The 25,313-nt window shown below is 35.3% G+C and overlaps 1 protein-coding gene across 1 annotated transcript in view; it reads left to right on the top strand.

Moving 5' to 3' along the window:
• Positions 1–25,313, top strand: part of MALRD1 (MAM and LDL receptor class A domain containing 1) — a gene marked incomplete at both ends in the record, with an annotated part of 607,751 nt that overhangs the window by 475,224 nt on the left and 107,214 nt on the right. The window contains one exon of the mRNA XM_081226990.1: positions 10,172–10,373. Coding sequence (XP_081083116.1) covers positions 10,172–10,373 — 202 coding nt within the window. The remainder of the gene's footprint in view (positions 1–10,171; positions 10,374–25,313) is intronic.

Genomic DNA, 25,313 nt, shown 5'->3' with positions numbered 1-25,313 from the left:
CAGAATAGTTTCACTGCCCTAAAATTCCCCTGTGCTCAATCTATTCATCCTTCCCTACCTCTCCCACACTTCTGGTAACCATTGATCATTTTTTACTGTGTCCACAGTTTTATCTTTTCCAGAAATTCATATAGTTAAAATCATACAGTCTGTAGCCATTTTAGATTGGCTTCTTTCACTTAAAGATATGCGTTTATCCATGTCTTTTTTGTGGCTTGATAGCTCACTTCTCTTTTATCACTGAATAAGATTCCAGTGTATGGATGTACCAAAATTTAACTATTCATCTGTTGAAAACCCTGTTGGTTGCTTCCAAGTTTTGACAATTATAAATAAAGCTGCGATACACATTAATATGGAGGTTTTTGTGTGGATATAAGTTTTCAAATCCTTTGGGTAAATATCAAGGAGTGCAATTGCTGGATCATGTGGTAAGGATGTGTGTAGTTTTGTGAGAAACTGCCAAACTGTGTTCTAGAGTGGCTGTACCAGTTTGCATTTACACCATCAATGAAAAAGAATTCCAGTTGCTCCTTGAGAAAATTTGGTATTTTCAGTGAGTTGGATTTTAGCCATTCTAATATGTGTTATAATTGTTTTAATTTGTATTTCTCTGATGATGTATGACGTTGAACATTTTATCCTATGCCTATTTGCCACCTGTATTGCTTCTTTAGTGAGGTATCTGTTGGACATTTTGTGTATTTTTAAATTGGGTTGTTTGTTTTCTTATTTTTGAGTTTTAAAAGTACTTTGTGTATTTTGTAGTAGTCCTTTATCAGCTATGTGTTTTAAGATATTTTCTCCAATTTCTGGGTCATCTTTTCATACCCATAACAGTGTCTTTCACCAAGCAGAAGCTTTTAATTTCATTGAGGTCCAATTACCAATTTTTTTATTCATGATTCATGATTTTGGTTTTCTATCTAAAAAGTCATTGCAAAACTCAAGATCACCTGTAGTTTCTTTTATGTTATCTTCTAGATGTTTTACAGTTTACAGTTGACATCTAGGTCTGTGAACCATTTCAAGTTAATTTTGGTGAAACATGGATGCTCTGAATCTAGATTCACTTTTCTGCACGTGGATCTAGTTGTTCTAATACCATTTGTTGAAAACACTAACCTTCCTCATTGAATTGCCTTTGTTCCTTTGCCAAAGATCAGTTGACCATATTTATGTGGGTCTGTTTTGGGCTCTATAGTCAGTTCCTTTGATCAATTTGTCTATTCTTTCACTAATACCACACTGTCTTAATTAATGTACCTCTATAGAAAGTCTTGCAGTCAGGTAGTGTCAGTCCTCTGACTTTGTTCTTCTCCTCCAATATTGTGTTGGCTATTCTAAGTATTTTGACTTTCCTTATAAACTTTGGAATGAATTTGTCAATAGCCCTGAAATAACTTGCTGAGATTTTGGCTGGGATTGAATTCAATCTATATATCAAGTAGGGAAGAACTTACATCTGGACAACATTGAGTCTTCCTCATGGAATATCATCCATTTACTTAGTTTTTTCATCAGTTTTGTAGTGTTCTTCATATAGACCATGTACTTTATTGTTACGTTTATATTTCTTTTTTCAGCTCTAATATAAATGGTGTTATGTTTTTAATTTCAAATCCAACTGTTCATTGCTGGAATATGTGAAAATAATTGACTTTTGTACATTAACCTTGTATCCTACAACCTTGCTATAATTGCTTATTAGTTTCAGGGGTTTTTTCATTGTTGTTGCATCTTTGAAATTTTCTACATAGACAGTCATGTCACTTGCAAACAAAGACATTTTTATTTCTTTATAATCAATATACCTCTTATTTCCTTTTCTTCTCTTATTGCATTATGTCGGTTTTCCAGTACAGTGTTTAATAGAAGCAGTGAAAGCAGACATCCTTCTTTGCTCATAATCTGAACAGGAAAGTCTCCAGTTTCTCACCATATACCAGGCAAAAGTGATTTAAAGAACTCCAATTTCAGACACATATTGAAAAAAATATATATTTAACTTTAAATATATTGAAAAAGAAGCTTATAAGTATCTAAGTTGGATAGCACAAATTAACTACTATGGTAAGACTGTAAGACTGAGCTAAGATTTTTCTGCTGTACGTGAAACAATGCCTGGTATTCAACCAAAACTCAATAAATATTTAGTAACTGAATGAATGAAATGGTAAATGAATGTGTGATGACAATGAAAACCAGGACTCAGAACATAAAACATCTATGTTCTTCATTAAAAAATAAAAATAAAAACTGGTGACATAAAAATAAGAATGAGATTAGCTATAGGTTCTTTGTAGGATGTTCTTTACAAGTTGAGGAAGTTCCCCTCTATTCCTAGCTTCTTAAGAGTTGTTATGAATGGATGTTAAAATTTGTCATATGATTTCTCTGCATCTATTGATAAAATTATATGATTTTTCTTCTTTAGCTTGCTGATATGATAGATTACATTAATCGATTTTCTCATGTTTACCAACTTAACATACCTGAAATAAATTCTACCTCATGGTTGTGTATAATTCATTTATACATTGTTGGATTCATTTTGGTAATATTTTGTAGAGGATTTTTGCATTTATGTTCATGGAAGATATTGGCCTATAGTTTCCCTTTCTAGTAGTCTCTTTGTCTGATTTTGGTATTAGGGTAAAGCTGGTCTCATAGAATGAATTTGGAAATGTTTCCTCTGCTTCTATTTCCTGGATACAACTGTAGAGAGTTGATACCATTTCTTCCTTAAAATTTTGGTAGAATTCACCATCAAACCCATCTGGGCTTATTGCTTTCTCTTTTGGAATGTTTATTAATGATTGATTCAATTTCATTAATAGATAAAGGCCTATTCACATTATCTGTTTTTCTTGTGTGAGTTTTCATAGATGTGCTTTTCAAGGAATTGATCAATTTCATCTAGATTATCAAATTTGTGGGCATGGAGTTGTTAATAATTAATAACCCTTTATTATTCTTTCAGGGGATCAATGATGATGGCTACTCCTTCATTTCAGATATTTATATTTGTATCTTTTCTCTTTTTTTCCTTAGGTAACCTAGCTAGAAGTTTATCAGTTTTACTATTCCCTTCCAAGGACCAGTTTAAATTATTGATTTTAGATCTTTCTTACTTTCTACTTTATGAATTTAATTCTGTGAAATTTCCCTGTAAACATGGCTTCACTGTCCCACAAACTTTGATTAATTATATTTCCATTTTCATTTGGTTTGAAATACTTTTAGTGTTTCTTGTGACTCCTTCTTTAACCCATGTTTTATTGAGAAGCGTGTTGTATAATCTCAAAAGTATTTGGCTTTTTTCTTCAGCTATTTTCCTGTTACTTATTTCTAGTTAAACTCCACTGTGATCTGAAAGGATACATTGTATTATTCTATTCTTTTAAATTTGCTATAGTGTGTTTTATGACCCAGATGTCTTCAATCTTGGTGAGTGTTCCCTATGAGTCTGAGAAGAATGTGTATTCTGCTGTTTCTGGATGACGTAGTCTACCAATGAATTAGATCCAGTTGATTGATGTTATTCAGTTCAACTATGCCCTTACTGATTTAATGCCGCCCGCTCTGTCAGTTACTTATAGAGGGATGTTGAAGTCTTCAACTGTAAAAGTGGATTCATCTACTTCTCCTTGCGGTTGTACCACTTTTCAAGTTGTACAGTCTCAAGTATTTGATGTTCTGTTGTTGGGTGCATACACATTCGGGATTGGTGTCTTCTTAGAGAATTGACCACTTTCTCATTGTGTAATGCCCTCTTCATCCATAATAGTTTTCTTTCTCCGAAGTCTGTTTTGCCCAAAATTAATATAGCTTTTCCAGCTTTCTGTTCATTAGTATTAGCATGGTATATCTTTCTCCATCCCATTACTTCTAATCTACCTGTGTCTTTATATTTAACTAAAGTTTCTTATGGACAATACATAGTTGAGTCTTGTTTTTTAATCTACTCTGAGAACCTCTGTCTTTTAATTGGTATATTTAGAAAACAGACATTTAAATTGATTATTGATAGTTGAGTCAATACCTAGCATATCTGTTACTGTTTTACATTTGTTAACTTTGTTCTTTTTGTGTGAATGTGTCTTATACTCTTTTTTGCCTCCTTTGTTTTAATGAGCATTTTTTATGAGTCCTTTTTTCTCTTCTCTTAGCATGTCTTCTTTTTAAACCCTTTTTATTGTTTGCCCATGAGTTTGCAACATGCATTTACTAATAATCCAAGTCCACTTTCAAATAACACTATACCACTTCATGAGTAGTGCAAGTACACAGTATTCTCAATTCCTCCCTCCCTTCTCTTATAATGTGCTGCCATACATTTCACTTGCCCAAAAGCTAAAATCACAGAATACATTCTTGTTACTATTATTTTGACTAAACTATTATCTGTTACATCAATTAATAATAAGAAAAGTAAAATATTTTATTTACCTTTATTTATTCCTCTCTAACACTCTTCTTTTTTTTATGTAATCTGATTTTCTGACCATATAATTTTCCTTTTCTCTAAGGAATTTCTTTTAACTTTACTTGCAAGACTGATCTACTAGCAAAAAATTTCCTCAGTTTTTATTTGTCTGAGAAAATCTTTCTTTCTCCTTTATTTTGAAGGATAATTTCCCTGGATATGGAATTCCAGGTTGGAGTTTTTCTTTCGTCACTCTAAATATTTTGTTTCACTGTCTTCTTGTTGGCAAGTTTTCTGAAGAGAAGTCTGATGTAATTCTTATCCTTGCTGCTCTATAAGTTGTTTTCTCCCTCTGGCTTCTTTCATTAGATAGATTCTCTCTAACCTTTGATTCTCTGAAGTTTGAATATCATGTGCCTCAGTGTAGACAAATTCTAGTGCTGGTATTTATCATGTTGATGTTCTCAGATCTTCCAGGATCCATGGTTTGTTGTCTATCATTAAGTTTGGGAAAATATCATTTATTATCACTTTAAATATTTTTTCTGTTCTTTCTTTCTTTCCCTACTGGTATTCACATTATGCATGTTATACCTTTTATAACCATTCCACAATTCTTGGATAGTCTGTTCCATTCTTTTGTTTGTTTGTTTTCTGCATTTCAGATTTGGAATTGTCTATTGACGTATTTTCAAGCTCACTGATTCTCTCCTCTGTTGTGTCCAGTCTGTTGATGAACCCATCAAAAGCATGCTTCATTTCTGTTAGTGTTTTTTTTTTTTCTAGCATTTCCTTTTGATTCTTTCTTAGAGTTTCCAGTTCTCTGCTTACATTGTCCATCTGTTCTTCCATGTTGTCCACTTTTTCCAGTAGAGCCCTTAGCTTATTAATCATACTTGTATTAAATTTCCTGTCTGATAATTTCAACATCTCCACCATACCTAAATCTGGTTCTGATGCTTAGTCTGTGCCTTGACAGCCTGACATGATATACTGGGTAAAAATTAGGGCTTTAGTATGAGGTTTTATGTTCATCTGGCTAGAGGTTAAGCTGTGTTTGTTGTTTGCTCTAACTGTAGGATCAGCGCTCTAATTTTCCCTTTTGTCCTTGTTTTTGTCTCCTCTGCTGTCTTTGGGTTTCCAGAGAGATTTCTTCCTAAATAAGGTCTACAATGTACTGTTCTTTAAGTTGAATCCCCGTATTATTACATAGAAGCCCTACGTATTTGTTGGTAAGTTGTGGGGTGAGAGAAAGCTCTCTGTAGGGCTACGATTAGTTCTCAGTCTTTTAGTGAGTCCTTTACTACCCCTGGGTTTTATTCTTTATAATTTCCCCTCATATTTTTACTTTTTTCACTCCTTAGGTAATACAGGAAGACTAGAGGGAGCTGATTTGGTCATTTCCCCCTGTATGGAAAACTACCAGGGGCTGGATTTGGGTATTTTCTTTTCCCCAATTCGGTTAGGCTCTGATGAACCTAGTCAGTTAAGCTTTTTTAAATAATTTGTCTTGCGGGTAGGCCTTGCTGAGAAGAACAGAATGCTCTAGGTATATTTCTGGGTATATTTTCCCCTCCTACTGCCAAAAAATTGAGGGAAATTTTTCTGTGATTTTTCCCTGTGAGGACCTGATAGGACTCCTGGAGATCTAACTCACAAAAGTTTGGAGATCCTCCCCACTGCCCCCTGCCACCCAAGACTTTTTAACATTCAAACTTGTCCACAGTGAGTCTCCAGCAATTCATCAACTACAGTTTAGGCTTTTTGACCTCATTACTGGTCCCCACAGGGGTTTCTGTCCCTTGGTTTCTGCTTTAGTAAGTTGTGATTCTCAGCATCTGCCTGTCTCTCTCTCCAGTTTTGGAGGCAGCAGTTATGATGGCTCTGTGACCTCAATTCACTGAAGAATTTAAGAAGAGTTGTTGATTTTCTCTTGTTGTGAGGACTAGACTAACAATTTCCAAGCTCCTTACATTGCTGTCCTGGAGACTAGAGTTCTGTGCTGTACACATGTAATGAATTGTTTAACCTCTGTCTACATTTCTAACCCCAGATCTGTAAAGGGAAGTTAATAGTCTTACCCTACATCTACACGTGTGGTAGTGTTCATATAACATAACATATGTGAATGTTCTAAATTTTATTAATATGGGCAATATTATTGTTATATCTATCCTTTATTAAATGAATGTAAAGCCTATAACCTCCCTTTTGGGGGAAATTTCCCTTTTCATTACTTTTGATTATTTTCTTTCCTCTTATATAAAATTTGAGTGTTTTCTAATGAAACCATGAGAAATTGTGCACTGCTAAGGATTAAGCACAGTTCAGTTCACTGCTTTGCCCTATCTGTAGTGATTAAAGAGCAAACACCTAGCAGAACAGCTGAGAGTAACTGAGGGCCAAGTAAAGCCAAGGTTTCCTCTCACTGATGCATTTTACACCCTAACTTTAATGAGCTAAGTATGTGATGAAATGGATAAATGTTTCCGTTATCTAAAAGTGTCCATTCAGAGTCTCTAAATCAGCACTGGGACGTGCCTTCAATGTTTCAGGAACCTCGAGACTGACTAGTTGCAGGAGAGGAACTTTAGGAAAAGCTACTGATAGAGTTCTTTTAATTCTTTACCTGGACAATGTAGATACATGGATACTGTTGAGGAAGCTGGTCTCTAAGAGCCATACTCTTCTGGAATTTAATCATCATCACCCATATTTTCTATTACCTGTTGCTGGGTGTTTTCCTCCAGAGGAATGTTCATTCTAAATAAATGCTGAGGAGTTGCTTTCTCAAATCCTTGACATAAATTTAACTGGTTAATGTTATAATATTTGTATTTAAATGGTATAATATTATTTTATTCTGACTATCTATGTTTTTGATTTAGCAAGTCCTCTTTAAGTTTTTCCTACCCTACATTATAAGCTTGGATTATAATATCACCTTTGAATATAATATAAACTTAATTATAATATCAATATATAAACTTCATTATATTTTTATATATTCTTTGAATACATTTTGCTTTTATAATAAAAATCATGGTAACAATGGTTGTTTTACATTATATAATGTTAACAATTATTATATGAATGGTGAGTGTTCAACCAAAGTGTAGAATATCAAAATAGAAGTAACCAGATTATTTATCTAGCAGTTGATATTTAGAAAGCTATTTCAAATAATGTTATTATTGCAACATGAATTGCTTTTCAGTAAAATTTGTGTAATAAAATACAAAATTAGAAACAAATGAATTTAGAATTAATTAGTTTTGAAGACGTTAGCCACTTTAATTTTTCAAAGTGATAGTTGTTTAGAAGTTTTTTAAAATAATACTTTGCTGAGCATTATCATATACATACACACAAAAAAAGTGTCAGGAGACAGTGAGTATTATTTCTGTTGAAATGCAAAAAATATATACCATAATTTTAGTCTTTAGTGGGTGTCCCATTGGCTATAAATAAAATCCAGCATTAAAAGGAGTCCATAAATGATTCTTCTAGTTTTTCCATTGGCTGTTGTAGCTACAAAAATCACTTTACATGACATGCAGTTGTTCAATTTAATACACTGGTTGTTCCATAAATACATATTACTATTGAAACAACTAATGAACTTGTCAAAAAGTTCTGTTGAAATTAAGTAGTGTGTTAGTAAACTCAACCAGAATTAATTTGGACTGTAGTAGGATGAAATAATGGGATAAAAATAGGTTGACATATACTGGAGAGTTAATGCTCATGATGAGAGGGTACAAAAGGGATGACCAGGAGATGTCATGGTGGGGTTTTGAGAAGTAGAGTAAAAGGAGAATGGAAGGAAAGGGAATTTGTCAAGACCATGTAGGATCGATTGAAGATTAAAAAGACTGAAAGCAGAGAATAAAATGAAGTGTTAAAACAATAAAAATGATACATTAATAAATAAAATACATGTGTGCTAGAGTTTTAGATAAAACCAGAAAAGACTGTGTTATATTTTCATGAAATTTGGTGTTCTGAGATGATTTTCCCAGAAAAATAGTTATAAAATAAGTAAAACAAGGCTATTTCTTTTTAAATCTCTGTGACGTAATCCAGGATTTATGCAAAAGGAGTGCTCAACTTAGCTTGATTTTGTAGAGTTGTCCTGTTATCAAGGTCAGTCAGAAGTTTCATACATATTTATTTTTAACTTTTAAAAAATGGGGAAATTTTGTATGAATTTGAAAACTAAGTATTCACTAAACCTTGGAGCTGAAGACTCTTTGGGGTGAGTGTTTGCTTATGTGTGAGATGGGAAACAGTCAACTGACCCAAATTCCTTTCATATTGAATCTCAGCTTATTTTATTTTTCAAGAAATCAAATATGAAAGGTAATTTTTACTTAAGAACTGTCTGCTTTTCCAAAATGTTGGTGTTAAAGTCTCACTTTTCAGGTTTCCAAGCTTCAGGCAAGTTTTTCTTTCTTTCTTTCTTTTTTTTAGTCTGTCATCTTGATTTATTTTTGGTATTATGTTTAATGTCCATTAAGAGTTGGATTTCTGACTTGACCTTAGACTTTTTGTAGTGGTGCACATTGGCAATATGCTTAATTTTTGGTCTGAATTATTTAGTGGTTTTTGGTAAGACTCCTAGAATGTCAATATAGTATCATGTGTAACAGAATGAGTGATATTGTCCTCTCCTTCTAATAGTATAAATTTTGGATAGATTTTTATAGGATAAATTATCTGTAGATAAATTTTGACACTAAGAAAAAAGTGAGGAAGTAAGATTTTTAAGTAAAGGGAAATGTCATTGAAGAAAAAGAATATTGCAATAGAAGAAAATTACTATCCATGAGTTTTCTTTACTCTGAGTCTTATTTTTCCCTTGTAAAAGAAAGGATTGTATAAGTGATTGCTGAAGTACCTTAAAAGTACGTTATATATGTATAATATATATGTATATATTATACATATGTATAGCAACTAGAAAATGGTAATCATAAAATTTTGGTGCAAAAAAATGTAGGAAAGTATCTTTTCAACTTTATTTTTTGTTGTTTAAATAGATTTTTTTGAAGAGCGCTAGGAAATGTCTGTTTTTGTTTTGTTCTGAATTGTTTTTATTGTTTAAAAAAAGATCAGAACTTGTCGTGGTGGTTGGTTTCAAAACAAGCCCTATTTCTATTTCTCTTCCTTTTGAATCTGTTAGTCCTTATACTTTAAAAAGTCCTGAATATTGATGTTAGTTAATTCAGGTAGATTTTCTGTCTGTCAAAATGTTAAATGTTTTCCACAGATTGGTTTCTGAAATGACTTGTTTACTATCATATTCATTTACTATGAGGATTTTCTACAGTAACACACCTTAGTCGAGATGGATGAAGTTTTTTTAAATGGTGAAAAATTCTAGTTGTATACCTCCACCAGCTTTTTAGATACTTGAGATAGTTACAGTTTGGGGCCATGTCTAATTTGGTACACAGAAATCGATATGTCAAAACTAAACAAAGGTCTAACTCACCAAAGGAAATATAACATCCTTAGTCTCACTTTATAACCACAGCTTGCCTGAGTATAAGCTGGATCTTGCCCACTATGCTATAGAACAGATTGTACATCAAGGATGATTAAAAGTATTATTATTGAGCTGTCGCATTGCTAGATTCCATTCTTTCGTCAACAACCTGGATGCCCATATGCCTCTAACATCCAAACAATGAAGAGTTGATTTTTCTCTGTTTGTTTCTTTTTCTTCCCCATTTTTAGGTGTATACTGTTGAGGAATCTGGACTAAACATCCTGGTGTGGTCAGTGATTGGCAATAAAAGAACAGGTTGGATGTATGGACATGTACCTCTCTCCAGTAACAGTCCATTTAAGGTGGCATTTGAAGCTGATCTGAGTGGAAAAGAGAACATCTTTATTGCCCTTGATGACATCTCCTTTACCCCAGAATGTATATTTGGAGGTAAGCCACCCCTTCAGAAAACAGGATGTGCAAGGATTGTTTTAAATATCTGAATATAGAAGAATGGGGAATTTCTCAGGCATTGCATTTCTTTTCACGTCCAGTCCTACTCATACATTGTAGAAAGAACAGTATGTACTGTCGGAGGTAAAGTTTTTCTCTCCATGAAACTTTATCATGAAATTTTCATATCCTCTAGGCAACAAAATAGCTTAGACTAAAATTCTTTAAGAAACCCAGAGAAAATTTAGTTCCATCAGTATAGCTTTATTGTCTACTTTCTTTATTTCCAAAGGTTCACAACAACTGCACGAGGTAAAGATTCCTCTGTTCACCTGCCATCTTCCAGACTGTCTTTTCCATCCATATTAGCTTTTCCCTTTCCCTGGGCCATTTCCCTTCTGTTTCTACACTACAATCTAGAACTCTTATTCTATTGCATAAAGAAAAAAAAAATCTTGTCAGTAACTTCTTTTCTTAGAAATCATCCCCTTAACTGAAATCTGAATTTCTAATGTTTAAGATGCTTCCACTTAAGTGGCTATTTGTCCTCTTATAAATTCTTCACATTATCAACATTAGAGAGTAGGGTCATTGCCTTTCAGACTACTCCATGCCTCTTTCAAAATTCTGTTCTTACAGCCTTTATTCAAAACTTTCTTCTCTTTTAAAGTCACACATCTGGGTTCTTTTTCTCATGGTTTTCTACTGGATTCTAAATCCTGGGCAACCTCAACCTCCAAGTGAATCAAACTGTGTGAAACATTAGCCTTTTAAATTCTAGTCACTTTCATAAATATTTTTCCTCATTAACCAACTCCCATAGTTATATTCTGAATTTTATCTTCCCCTCTGAAAATTTAGGGTTGAAAAATATAATCTAATCATTATGTCTCCTACTTTTTGAAAAATATTATCTAATCATTATGTCTTCTACATTTATGTCTTCTACTCCTCCTAAACCTGTTTTCCAACGTAAGTAATAAGAAAAAATACAACTTTAGATTTGCAATGTTTCCTGTTTTTTTCCATAAAACAACCTCTTTATGCTTTTCCCCTAATGGTCTCAGATTTAATGATCTAACGCCTCAATTCCATTCTTAATCAAGCACTTTGAATTCTGTCCTATTTTTTTCATTTTAACATAAATTTGGGTCCTAATTATGTGCCAGGAACTCTGCTAAGTACTTTGCAAGTACTAACACATTTATTTATCAGACCATCCCTGTAGAATAGATACAAGTATCTAGCTCATGTTCCGTATAATGGCTTTATCAATCTTTGAAATTGACTTACAGTAGCCATAGCCATTTGCATTTTCCAAACTGCTACTGGTCATACTCATTGGGACCACTAAAAATTTCAACTTATCACGTTAGCTGGACTCCCAACAGTCCTAGATGCAGGTTTAGGACAATTCCCTGGCACTACTTTTCTACAACAATCCTCAAATCCTCATCTCTTCCTTGAACTTTCTTCACTCTGCCAATGTTCTTATATCCTTTGAACAGAAAATAGAGCCCGTTTATAACGAACTTCCTTAATTTTCTCTTTCCCTCCTCCAAATGTGCCTGTATCTGCAACCAAATTATTTTTGTCACCATTCGTCTCAGGAAAAAAACCCTTGAAAAATCCTGCTGAGAAATCTGCTGATAGCCTTATGGAGGTTCTTTTGTATGTGGCAAGTCACTTTGCTCTTGCTGCTTTCAAAATTCTTTCTTTTCTTTGACTCTTAATGATTTAATTATAATGTGTATCTGGGTAGACTTCTTTGAGTTGATCCTGTTTGGGCACTTTTGAGCTTCATGAGTCTGGATTTCTATATCCTTTCCAAGATTTAGTATGTTTTTGGCCATTATTTCTCTAGGTAAACTTTCTGCCTTTTTCTCTTTCTCTCTTGTTCTCTGGAAATCACATGATGCAGGACTCAAGCCAGGTCACTAGGCTGCCTCAGGGACCATGGTCAGATTGAAGCCAGCAGGCCTGTAACTGGGAACACACACAGTGCTCCTCCTGGTTGCTGAGGGAGCAGGAACTGAACCGTGGCAGAGCAGGGTTGGAACTGAGTCACAGGACAGCTCCAGGGTCCACAGCCAGGACTGACGTCAGCGGGCCTGCTTCCAGGGGCACAAATGTGTGTAGGCAGGACTAACTCCTGGAATGCAGTAGAGCAGGTCTGGAACTGGGTCATAGGACTGCTGCAGGATCTGCAGTCAAGTCCAAGGTCAGCCGGCCTCTTAATGGGGCACAGACAGGCATGGTTCCTCCCACACCTCTTGACAGGTTGGGCTGGTTGTAGAACTGTGGCCAAGCATGGCTGTAGCTGAGTCCACTGGGAAATGGGGCTACTTTTGGTCTGTATCCAGGACCACTTTCAGTGAAACTGCCACCAGAGCATGGGCCTCCCTTCTCAAAGCAGCTTTCCCTGGTCTTGGGCTTCACCAGAGTTTCACAACTCCTGCCAGGATACTAAAGCTCCCACGAAGGCACTTTTGTCCATGGATGGCTGCTAGTTTGTTGTTTGGGGTTGGAGGGATGTGAGCTAGGGACCTCCTATTCTACCATCTTTCTGATGTCACTCTCCTCACACGGAATTTTTAAAGGTTTTTTAAAAAGAAAAAAATAGTAATTATATATTTATGCCTCTGAAACGTTTGGTAAAAATGGTCTTTTAAGTGTTAGCACTTAACAAGGAAAACTTCATTTCCTAGTAACGCTCTATAAAGGAAGCATTATTATCACATAAAATTTAAAACTGATCAAATTTCAATGAAGTTCTCTCCAAATATTCTATTTTTATTGAATGAAAATGCCCAGGATGGGACACAGTTTTCCAATGGAATATAGTTGTAAAAAAATGTTAAAATTCAGATGGTACAGGGCCTTCTACAATGAATATTTGTTGAACAAAGCAAGAGAAAGATTAGATAAATGTTTCCAGTATTTATCTATGTGTGTCCTTCTTCATTCAGCTCTCAGAGAATGTGAAAAATTCTCTACCATCAAAACTATTGAATACTTGCTGCTTCCATGTTTCCTTAATTAGCTCAATCTCGATTCAAGTGAACTAAGCAGGCTAAATTAACTTAGATAATATTCTCCAAATCTATAATAAGACATCCAGATTTTTACATTTAGCATATTACATTTTCTGATGTCCAGATTAACATCCTAAGATTAAAAGCAGCATCCTAAATTTAAAAACTCTCAACTTCATTTCAACCTCATATTAGGTTTTTTGGTTGTTTTGACCATTCTCCCCACACACCCCCAATAAGATACACTCTCCCATAATATGAAGGGATGTAGAACTACAGCATTTGTCACCATAAGTTACCTGTAGTTTTCTTTCCATTTAGAAGATTGCCCTATAATGGCGACCCCTCCCCTACTCAACAGATCTTTAGTTTCTGCGTTATTACTTCTCTATCCTTCCTTTAATTACTTCTGGTTTCCCAGGGAAACATTTTCTAAATGGAGACATCCTTGATGCAATAAAGCATCTCCAGCAATTCTGAGTCAGCAGAGAAATGCATTTATTTTCATAGAGTCTGGTTTTTTTAACCATGTGAGTTTCCAGGGTGGAAGGTGTTTTCTATTTTGGTTCTATAATTTGAAACAAGAAGGAACACATTTTTCTCCCTGGTGAAGAAACATTTTACAGGGATGGTAGGACATTGCTGCCTTTAAAACTATACAAGACATTGTACAGTATTTGAAGCAACAGTGAGTGAGAAAATGTAGCATACTTGAAGATATGATGCATATCTACAGAATTTTTTTCAGGAGTCTCATAAGGGGGCAAATACCAGTAGACACAGCTGGAAGGGGAATGATAGGTAGGAAGCAGATTATTTTGGTGTTCTGGGTTGAATAGTGTCCTTCTTCAAATCCATGGCCTCCCCAGGTCCTCAAAATGTGAGCTTATTTGGAAGTAAGGTCTTTGCAGATGTAATTAAGATGCGAGTTAAGATGAGGTCATACTGGAATAGGGTTGGCCCTTAATATAATATGATTGGTGTCATTCTAAGGAGACGAGAAGGGACACAGCAACAGACACACAAGAAGAACATCATGTGATGAAGGAGGCAGAGATTGAAGTGATGCATCTCTGAGTAAAGGCATGACAAGGATGGCCAGGAAAACCAGAAGCTAAGAGAAAGGAATGGACTGGGTTCTCCCCTAGAGCCTTCAGAGATAGTGTGTCTCTGTCAGCACCTTGAATTTCAGACTTCTGGCCTATGCAACTGTGAGAGAATAAATGTCTATCATTTTAAGCCATCCAGTTTTTGGTACTTTGTTATGGCAGCCCTAGGAAACTAATACAACTGGGAACACTGATGTCTACTTTATAACAAAGAAGTGGGTTCAAATTGTCATTAAAACACTTACTACCCATTTGACCCCATTTTTCTTATCCATGAAATGATTATTATCAAGATTTAGGAAATGTGTCTTTCCTGAAAAGAGTTGCAGTAACTAATTTTTTAAAATTTTTATTGGATGTAGTTGATTAAGAGTGTTGTGTTAGCTTCAGGTGTACAGCAAAGTGAATCAGTTATACATATACATATATCCACTCCTTATTTTTTAGATTCTCTTTCCACACAGACCATTATAGAGTATTGAGTAGAGTTCACTGTGCTATACAGCAGGTTCTTATTAGTTATCTATTTTATATATAGTAGTGTATATATGTCAATCCCAGTCTCCCAATTTATCCCTCCCCCCACTTATCCCCTGGTAACCATAAGTTTGTTTTCTACATCCATGACTTTACTACTGTTTTGTAAAGCATGAGCTATTTCAGGCAAAAAAAATCCTAAGAATAATTCTGCAACATCTTGTCTTCTACTAATTAACATTCCTAATTGAAATGTACTGAGTCTGATGCTCCATTATTTAAATACACAGTAAATAACAAGGGATGCTACTATGGATTTTAAATCTAAGAAAACTCCAGTTTTAGGGATTAACTTTATGAACAAACTTTCCAACTAGATTTTTTTGTTAAATTGAAAGAAAATGATCTTCAGAAAGTGAACGCAATTCCAAAGAATAGAAATATTATCCTAGGGCATCCTTTTTTAAATTGACTTGGTAAATTTAAAACGACAGCAACTAGCAAGGTGCCAAACGAATAATGAAATTCATAAGGCATTCAAGGGGAATAAGTGGCCACAAGTTCTCCTTGTTTATATTATCACTGCTAAATGACAGTGGCTCTCACGTAATTCTGGAATAGAGATTTTCATTCTTGTTTCACATCTCTGAATCTGAGCAGCAAGTATTACTCTGGAGCATTTCCAGGACAGGTATATTCTCTTGAATGCAAATATTTAAAGATGGAGACATTTGTCTGTTTTCATCATCTTCATCATTTATATCATCTTCAGTGATGTATTCTACATGCCTAGAAGAGTCTTGTTATATAGGAGATACTCAATAAACATGTCCTATGAATAAAGAAATATGTCAAATGAGTAGATGAATAAGTAAAAGTCATCAACTGAATTTATCAACATATGGTACCTCCTTTCACTACCACCAGTGAACTCTGCCTCCAGTCTTATTTTCAAACCCTTGTTGGGAGGTAAGAGAGACAGAGACAGAGGCAAAGAGAGACACAGAGAGAATCCAATAGATTCTGTGTGGCTATATTGAGTGATAGAAAGATGACAACTATACTAAAACTTTGGAGACATGAGTCTAAATCATGACTGTATCACTAAATACTTGTATAATTTTAAGAAACTAATTTAAACTCCTTAGACCATGTTTTGTCATCAGGGAAATGATATAGACAATCTCTTAAGTCCCCTTCAGGTCTACCGTCTTATGATCATATGGGAGTTGGTTTGTAAAAGAGGATTAGGAAGTCAGAAGGAAGGCATAGAGAATGACATAGAAAAGAAGAGAGTCCAGAGAGAATGAGGAGGGAGGTCAAAGGGATCTAGGGTTATGGCAGAAATGTCATTGCAGGAAGACACAGAAGACTTCTTGCTACTTGCTGTATTTGTGAACTTGAGTAAGTCTGCCCTTCATTTAGTCAAAGTTGAGAATCTACTCTGTGCTGCCCTATATTTAGATTGGAAGGACATATGTGCCTATAATATTATCACCAGCTCTCCAAGAATTTACAAACTAAGGACATATTGGGATAATGATGCATACGTGGAAGCTTAAAATATTATAAAGTGCATCTGAAACTCTCTCAGCTCTAAAACTATAGTTCTAAGATGATTTCATTTAACTTGAAGGCAGCATCAAGTATATGGAAGTAACTTATTGAGCCATCAATGAATATTCATAAAAAATATTCAGTGGTGTGTTGGTAGACTAGCTCTCAAGGGGGAAAAAATCCCTGATGTGTAGCATTTCCCTATTTCCTTGGTTAAATACCCCAGCATGGTTAATTTCAGGTTGCCAGTATGACTTCACTGAAGGTGTATTTGAGAAGAAAAGCACACAGTCAGCTTTGGTGAAGCAGTACAACAGGCTGCCATACACACACGTCAGAGGAAGGAACCTTAGGGTTAATGATGCTCCTTTCCTCCCAGCTGGACAGAGGAGTGTAAACTATGGCTGTGGTCCAGGGCAAAGAATGAGCACATTTACTTCTCATAATGGATGAAGAGGTTGCTAATGAAAACTTATCTCATAATAAGGATATGTGTATCATTTATATGAGTTTATATTTTTTAAAAAGCCTCAAAAACCTCTTGGTTATGAACCATAAAGAGATGTCATCAATTTTTTAGTGCCTTTATCTTTTTCTCAATATCCACTTTGAAACCAGAGATTCTGCCTTCTTTTTTCCCCCTCAGTTCCATTTTACAGCTCAAACTCTACTTCAAGGCCTTCTTATTACTCATCGGAATCCCTGTTATGGCTGCATAACAGATTTATCTAATTTACACACACACACACACACACACACACACACACACGTAACTACCAACTTAATCTTCTAGTCCCTACTAGAGTGTAAGTTCCAGAAAAGTAGACCTTGCATTTTTCTTATTCACCACGATAACAAAAAGAATTTTTTATTGCAAGCAACAGAACCTGACTCGGGCTAACTTAAAGGCAGAAAATAAGTTTATTGAAAGAATATTGGATTGCTCCAAAAATTAAATGTAAAACTAAGAATCTAAGACAGAAAAATAAGTGGGAAGTGAGTAAGACTGAGTAAACCAGAGGTTGAAACTACCTAAGTCCACTGCCTATGAATACTTCCTTCAGAGCTGGGCTATCTACTTTTCTGCCACCATTATGAGTAATCTCTAATCGTCCCTTTGTCACTCCCTTAAAATTAAAGGAGCTGGTTGGAAGCATACTGTTGACCAAGCCCAAATCATATGTCTACACTTCAGAGTCTTGTAAGTTACACTTTCATTTCTAATTTCCACATCAGCCACCTCTGGCTGACAACCATTCCTCTTCTTTTTTAAAAAATCATAATCGAGCTTGAATATTCTGCAACCATTTCAACTAATTTACAAAGCTGACCAGAAACAATAAATCTTCTATCTATACTCCAATGGTGAGAGATGAAATAAAACTGAGACTAATCAAAATACATAAATTCATACAAGTTATAAAGAAGAAAAATGCTTAGAGGCTCTCAATTGCCTACTGAATATGTTTCTTATCCTTTGTCGCAGCTCCTGTCTTATCTCTCTGATTCTGGTTATGAAATGATCCCTTAAAATAGGACCTCTTGCCTTTCTCTAGTCATGTCCCATATTCTGTCCTCTCATCTCATTGACTTTAATCTTATTGCTGTCAGGCTGGAGATGCCCTGCCCTTTATCTCCTCTTGTGTAAATCCTTTTTCACTTTCAGGGGCAGAGCAAAAGCCACCTTCTTCATGAATTTATCCTTAATATTCCCAGCAGGAAACCAAACTCTGTTCCAGATTGTTAAGGCCTTAAGTTTGCAGCTCTCCTGTAATATATCTTACATGGTATTTTGTGATATGTGTAGCTTGTTTTCTGTCATTTTCAGTTCCTCTCCATTGAAAAATCTCCATTGTCATTATCTTGTCTTTTAAAGAAAATTTTAGTGAGTATGAGTATCTTTAACTTTAGGTTGATTGATAAAAATATAAATTTGAAATAAGTATATGATATAGAGTAGATATCCATTTTATATCGGAAGAGATATAGCACTGTAGATAAATGATTTAGAACATGGTTTTAACGCATGGGTCATTTTTATAATTTTGATTCAGTTAGTGATTCATGGGCCTAATTTTTAAACAAATAGTGATGAATGTACAAAAAGCTGAATGAAAATGATTATCAGTCAATCCTGATTCGCTTATTGGCTTATAGAATATTATTAGGTTTTAAATCTATTATTTCGAGTCCGAGTCCATGAAGTCCTCCCAGTTTGTCAAATGATGGGATAATTCCCTTTTATTCCTGGAAGGGACATTAGATTAGAAGGAAAAAACACAAGAACTGGAAAATGGCATTAAAAGCTAATACCAAGCAGGCTTATGGGAGTAAGATCTGGATTCCCTCTTAACTACATTTGGTGGAGCTTGTCTGTTATACTGTGAGGTGGTTCTTATTGGATTTCCTGCTGATCTTCAGGCTGGAAGGAATTTTATTGAATTAGGGGGAAGAAATCTAAATGACAACCATGGAAAAATCAGTCCCAGTAGGAACCATACTCCATTAGCCTGGGTTTGACAAGTTCCTCATATTGAATGTGAAGATAAACCACAGTTCACTGTCCCAACACTGTCTTAAAGGTGAATGCTTTTATATGAACAATGATGTTTACCACATAATCATATATATTTATGTATCCATAGTATATAAATATATATGTATATTTAAAACAAAATATGGTATGGTGAGTTAGTCATTTGTCTACCATATAGTCATTTTTGAAAATTATCATAACCTTTGCTGACTCTTTTCTTTTTACTTGGAAATATTCAGCAGGCCAGTGTTTTACCAGACCAAGTGTGTCTGAGGGATTCTGGGAGTTTTTCAATAGCCAAGGTCAATCTGGGCCTGTTTTGTTCTCTTGGGCTATTAAAGTCTGCTTCTATTATGGGTTTCCTGATTCCCTGGAACACATATGTTGTTATCTGGAAAACATTCAGACTTTATGAAAACAAGCTTGTTTGTTCGTTGCCTAAGAAATAAAATAAGAAAGTGACACTGCTTCACTAAAAAAACCTGTTTTAAGAAAAGTTTTTTTTTTCATTGAAAACAAGTGACTTCAACAGAATGACCAGTTTTTCTGAGAGCATCTTATTGGCATATGAGAACATTTTACCTAGAAAAGGCCAGTTACTCTTTGTGGAAATAGTTGGAAATGGGAAAATAGAAAACAAAAAACAAGTTTCTTGGCTTAACAAAGAGTAAATAAATAGGTTTATATGTATGAGTTATCATTTTCACTAATATAAACTTGGTCAAAATAGAAAGCATGAGTTTAGAGAAATAACCAGTTTTTGATTAAAAGGGGTCTAAAGGAATGACAGGCCCATGGTTGGTCTTCTCTGCCCGATGGAGCAGATGATTGATCAATTAAGAGGTCAGTTCAAGTGCTAAAATATCCAGGTCTTGCATTTTGCCCTTTCTGCTCTTTCTGATTACAATGTAATTAAGGTAATGTTAGCTGGGTATGCCTCATGTAGGGTTTCATATGGGGCAATATTACCCTACACACATTAAAGTAATCATTTTCTTTATCTTCTCAATAAATCATTTTTTTCATTATTAAGCAATGAATGAACTACTATTTCTAGTAGTTCTTTTTGACTTCAAGTGTATTTCTTTTTTTTCAATTTTTATTGGAGTATAGTTGATTTACAGTGTTGTGTTAGTTTCAGCTATACAGCTGTACATTTTAAATTATTTTATTAGAAAGGCAGAAATTAGTCTTAAAATCATGTGGTTTTAAAAGTAAAACTAATTCAATCATGTAGAACACTCCAAACTTTAGGTAAAGCTACTTATTCATATTCCTCAGAAGTTAATATGAAGTTAAACATAGTTGTATGTATTTGTGTTTAGTGCCAATGCCCTGTTAACTGGAAGTTATGGGGTATCACAGCCACTTTCTCTAGTTTCTCTTTCATCGAGGCAGTCGAGACAATACAGCTGGGAGATCTCTGAGAGACCACCACGTCTAACTCCTGAGTGGTCTTCTCTACTGCCCACCTTGATATCTTCATCTCAGTACCTGCCTCTCTCTCCTTTCACTTGCCTGAGACATGTAAAACAGGTGTCCCCAAAGTGTACTTGAAATTCGGCAATATTCTCTCACAGACAGATTGCCTAAGACTCTTAGATTTCCTTCAATTGTGTATATTTGTGGTGTGTGATGAAGAGACAGCTTCCCACTCTCCATCTCAAGCCTTCTACACTGAGACAAAGATGTAATCTTAGGCGCCAAAACACCCACTCATGATATCTGTAAGTGAAAACCTTCCCACTCACAGGAATGACAACAGCGTTCTCCTTCCTACCCCATCCCAGCCGGCAAAGAGTACAATACAGTCATAATGGAAACAGTCATGATTTCCTCTGCAATTTTAGGCTTTATTGGGAGAATACAGGTGAGGCTGAGTCAGGAGTTAGGTCACTGAATAACCACAGGACAGTGGACCTTAATCTGGTAAGGACAGCAGACCACCCTGTGAGGCATTGGAGAACCAGTTTTGAACAGGATTCTTCCTTTAGGAAATGTATTTTGGAAGCAATGTGAAGCAGGAATTAAAAGGGGAATTATTTAATAATATTGGCCCTAAAGTAGAAGTTAAGAGTTTAACATTTGGGGAATTCTTTGACTATTAAATAAAGTTCAGTTAATATGGAATAGAGCTATCAGTGAACAATAGCATTAAATTAAGTCAAGTACATAACCTGGCCCAACATTGCATATAAAAGAGGCCATACCAGCACAGATATGTCAGACCAGGAAATATAGTGTAGGGCCATCTGGAGATGATAAAAGAGGAATATATCTCTTATCCTCTGGGGTATCTCTGGGTTCCAGGCCTCATGACAAGAAAGAAATGACCAGCAACTGCTCTAACATTTCATATTTTTGTATATGTTTCCACATTCATGTATGTTTTAGATTATTTAAGGTTATATGAAGGCAGAAAATTCTTCATTTATACAATTTCAGACATTTGCAGTGGTATCACTATTCAGAGTTAGGAAGGAATTCACTATCATTGTGGCAAATATTGATGCTGAGTAACAATGATAACTCTTTGGGGACCTCTTAGTATTTCTGCTTCTTCAGCTCTTGATTTTCCCTAGCACAGAAAATATACTCTTGATTTTCTTTCGAGTCTGCAGCCTCTGTGTGTTGGGGGAGAGAACGAGCTCCATCACAGCTTCATGTTGCAGGTAACCCAACATCCACTGCCCTGTGTCTCTCCTCCACCCTTTCCATCACTAGTGAAGAGCTTGGGCTAGAATGTAGATTCTGAGGGATATTGGTGCTGAGATTCACACACACACACATTTTATTTTTTAAAACAGTTTTCAGTTCACAGCAAAATTAGGTGTAAATTACAGAGAGTTTGGGTATACCTGCCTCCCCCATAATCAACCTTCCAGCACCATAATGTTATGTTTGTTACAGCTCACTAATCAACACTGACACATCCCTGTCACCCAAAGCCCATAGTCTACATTAGCATTCACTCTTGGTATTATAATTTCTGTGAGTTTTGACAAATGTATAATGGCATGTCTTAATTTGTTCAGAATGCTGTAACGGCATATCATAGACTTGGATGCCTACAAACAACAAATATTTCTTTCTCATAGTTTTGGAGGCTAGAAAGTCCAAGACGAATATGCTGGCAGATTTGGTGTCTGGTGCAAAACTATTTCCTAAACAGTACCTTCTTGCTGGGTCCTCACAAAGTGGAAAGGGCAAGGGCCAGTTTTAATAAGAGCACTAATTGCATTCATGAGGGCTTTACTCTCATGACCTAATCAGCTCCCAAAACCCCACCTCCAAATGTCATCACATTGGGAATTATGTCTCAACATACGAAATTTGGGGGGGATGTAAACATTCAGTCTGTGCCATGGCATGTATCCACCATTACAGAGCCATAAAGAAGAGTTTTACAGCTCTAAACCACCACCCCCCCGCCTTGTTCCTCCCTTCTTTTCTACCATCTCTGGGTAACCAACGACCATTTTACAATATCCACTGTTTTGCCTTTTCCAGAATATCATATAGCTGGAGTCAGACAATATGTAGGCTTTTAAGATTGACTGTTTTCACTTAGTAATATGCATTTAAGGTGGTGCTAACCTTTTTCAGGTTATAAAAGAGAATAATTAATATCGTTCATTTTTTATAGAATTATATGAGAAAGACATTAACTGTCTTAATTAGGTAACTCCCTGGGTGATACCCAAGAATAAACACGTTAATATTAAAATTTTAGGGAAACCTTAACTTCTCAAAGAGGGTATGCAGTAGAAGGCATTCAATTCAGAAGATATACATAGTACATCTTCCAAGAGTATTCATTTTATTTGAATTCCTGGAGGAAGTCTTTTATAGTGAAAAGGCTTGAATGTCCTATGTCGTAGAATGTAGAATTTTCATCAGATAAAACAAGAGACTTAAAAGAAATGTTGAGCTTATGGAGAACTACTTCTGGCTAAGGGTCTACCTAGACTCCCTTTAGGGGTGCAAGTTCAAGTTCCTCTTGCATCAAAAGTATTTCCACGGAAAAATTTGAGAAGTGATTCGACAGTGTGGGGAGGGCATTTAATTTAAAACAAGATGCATTTTGGTGGTGGGATAGTATCTTAGCTTCCCAGGGAAGTGAACTCTGAGGCCCTGATTCCTACGCAAAAGGTTTATTGGAAATTCTCCCAGGAACAACCCCTGTGAAGTGAAGGAAGCAGGGCTGGGCAGAGGGAGGGTTGAACTCTGATACAGGTGCCATAGGGGGTCTCAGGCTGATGCCATGGGGAGCTCGGGAGCTGCACTGGTCCCAAACTGATGCATAGGGGCTGGACCATCTTATCCCCAATTTGCCAATGAAGGGAGCCGATCCTGGGAGGCTGTGTGACTTTAGAGGGAAAATCCTAGAGGTAGACTCAGCTGTGAGCTGTCATCTGGTAACCTCCCAGCAGCTGGGGGCATGAGGGCCTTGATAGAAAACTCCAGACATTGCAAGACAGAATCCACTACAGACAATAAAGCCCACCAGGTTTCTTGTAAAGAAGGACCTAGAAAAAGTGAGTTTGAATATCTTTTGATATAAATGATTCTAGAATTTAACAGAATTGCTGCCTCCAAATAAAAGAGAGAACTTTACTTTGCATATCTGATGTAAGCAAAAATATAAAGGAACACACACATGCAACTCATTTTGAATAAGGCGAGAAGCTTGTCTTGAAATAGAGAAAATTATTCCCTTGTGTTTTGTCACAAAAGATTGGTACCTTAGCTTAGCTAAGTAATAGGTGTATCACTAAGGTTGGTTCTAGATTTTCATCACATGCAAAACGTTTATTCAGCCTTTTCAACCTACAGTTGAGGTTCAACCTTGAGGTGAGTATATAAAGATGAAAGTTTAGTCCATAAAATATTTGAGAAAAAAATGAAAGTAAGGATGTCTGCCCTATATTCAATGTGAGATTAATAAAAAGAATGAAGAGAAACTATTTGACCATGGTTAAATAGTTAAATGTCAAAAGATATATATATGTTATACTTATAAATTTATAAAAATTGAAATCCAATTTACTTTCTAAGTTTGAATTCAGAATGTTTCCATTGGAACACTGCAGTTGTATGCACTGCTATGGCTTAGGTAGTTAAATAAGAACATGACACAAACATCTCAAAGTCATACATTTATCCCTCTCCTACTTAAATATGCTTAATTCCATGAACAAAGATTGTCTTATATACATGACTTTCATCACGGAGTTTGAATTTAAATATATTCTAGATATGTCACCACTACTGAGTGAGTGGTAAGGGAGAGTAACTTTTAAATTTCATTTCTAAAATGAATTCACACCACCATCCTTATGTATAAAACAAATCATTTTTATATTATCCATAAATAATAGTAGTTTTAAAATGTAAAAAACACAAAATAAGGTATTCCTGAACTGGTCCCCACTACTTTCGATTTTCTTTTCCCTTAAAATACTGATGAGCCCGTCAATATCTGTCCCAGAGATGATACGAAGTATAAGAACTGTTCCACTAATAATGTTCCAGCAAATTAGTGCAATCCTGTATGTTCACAGATATCCCCTGACCTCTAGAAACAGCAGCAAGTCAACACTCTTTGCTCATGCTTTAAGTGATGACTTAAACCATTGCTATGGAATAGTTTCACATGATAAAAGCTCATTAAATTTACATCATGTCTTTGGATGCTAAAAATTTATGAGCCTCAGTATCCTCATCTATAAAATGGGTTGGTTGGGTGTGAATCACATTATCTTGAAGATTCTCACTAGTGTAATATCTTAGCTTAAACTATGATTGCATCTGCACTTTAGATATGGCTACACATATCTGCACTTTTTAGACCTTTGAAATGTGATCATGACTCAAGGGCAAAGAGCAGTGTGACAAAACCGTAGCAGACCTCAGTTCTGTGATTCCGTCCTCCCCAAGTTCTCAGGAGCCAAATTCCCCTAGCTGAGGCCACTAAGAAACAGTTACTAAACTGTATACTGATATAATGACATAATGCCAATTTACTTAAATTTTAAAATTGCGATTGCAACTTTTCAAAGTGCCTAACTTACTGTATAAAAGTATCTTTACTCCTCAAGGAAAATCTGATGGTCAAATTTAAGAGCATGAATCAAAATTTCTTCTTTAATTTGAAAGTGTCATTTTTTCACAGTAATGATGCCCTTTATATAAATGTTTCTGAGGTTAAGATAAGGTGTAT

This window comes from Mesoplodon bidens (genome assembly GCF_964165515.1).
Source record: "Mesoplodon bidens genome assembly, chromosome: 3".
Taxonomy (NCBI): Eukaryota; Metazoa; Chordata; class Mammalia; order Artiodactyla; family Ziphiidae; genus Mesoplodon; species Mesoplodon bidens.
Note: the sequence above shows the minus strand (reverse complement) of the source record. Positions and strands in the feature narration are given on the sequence as shown.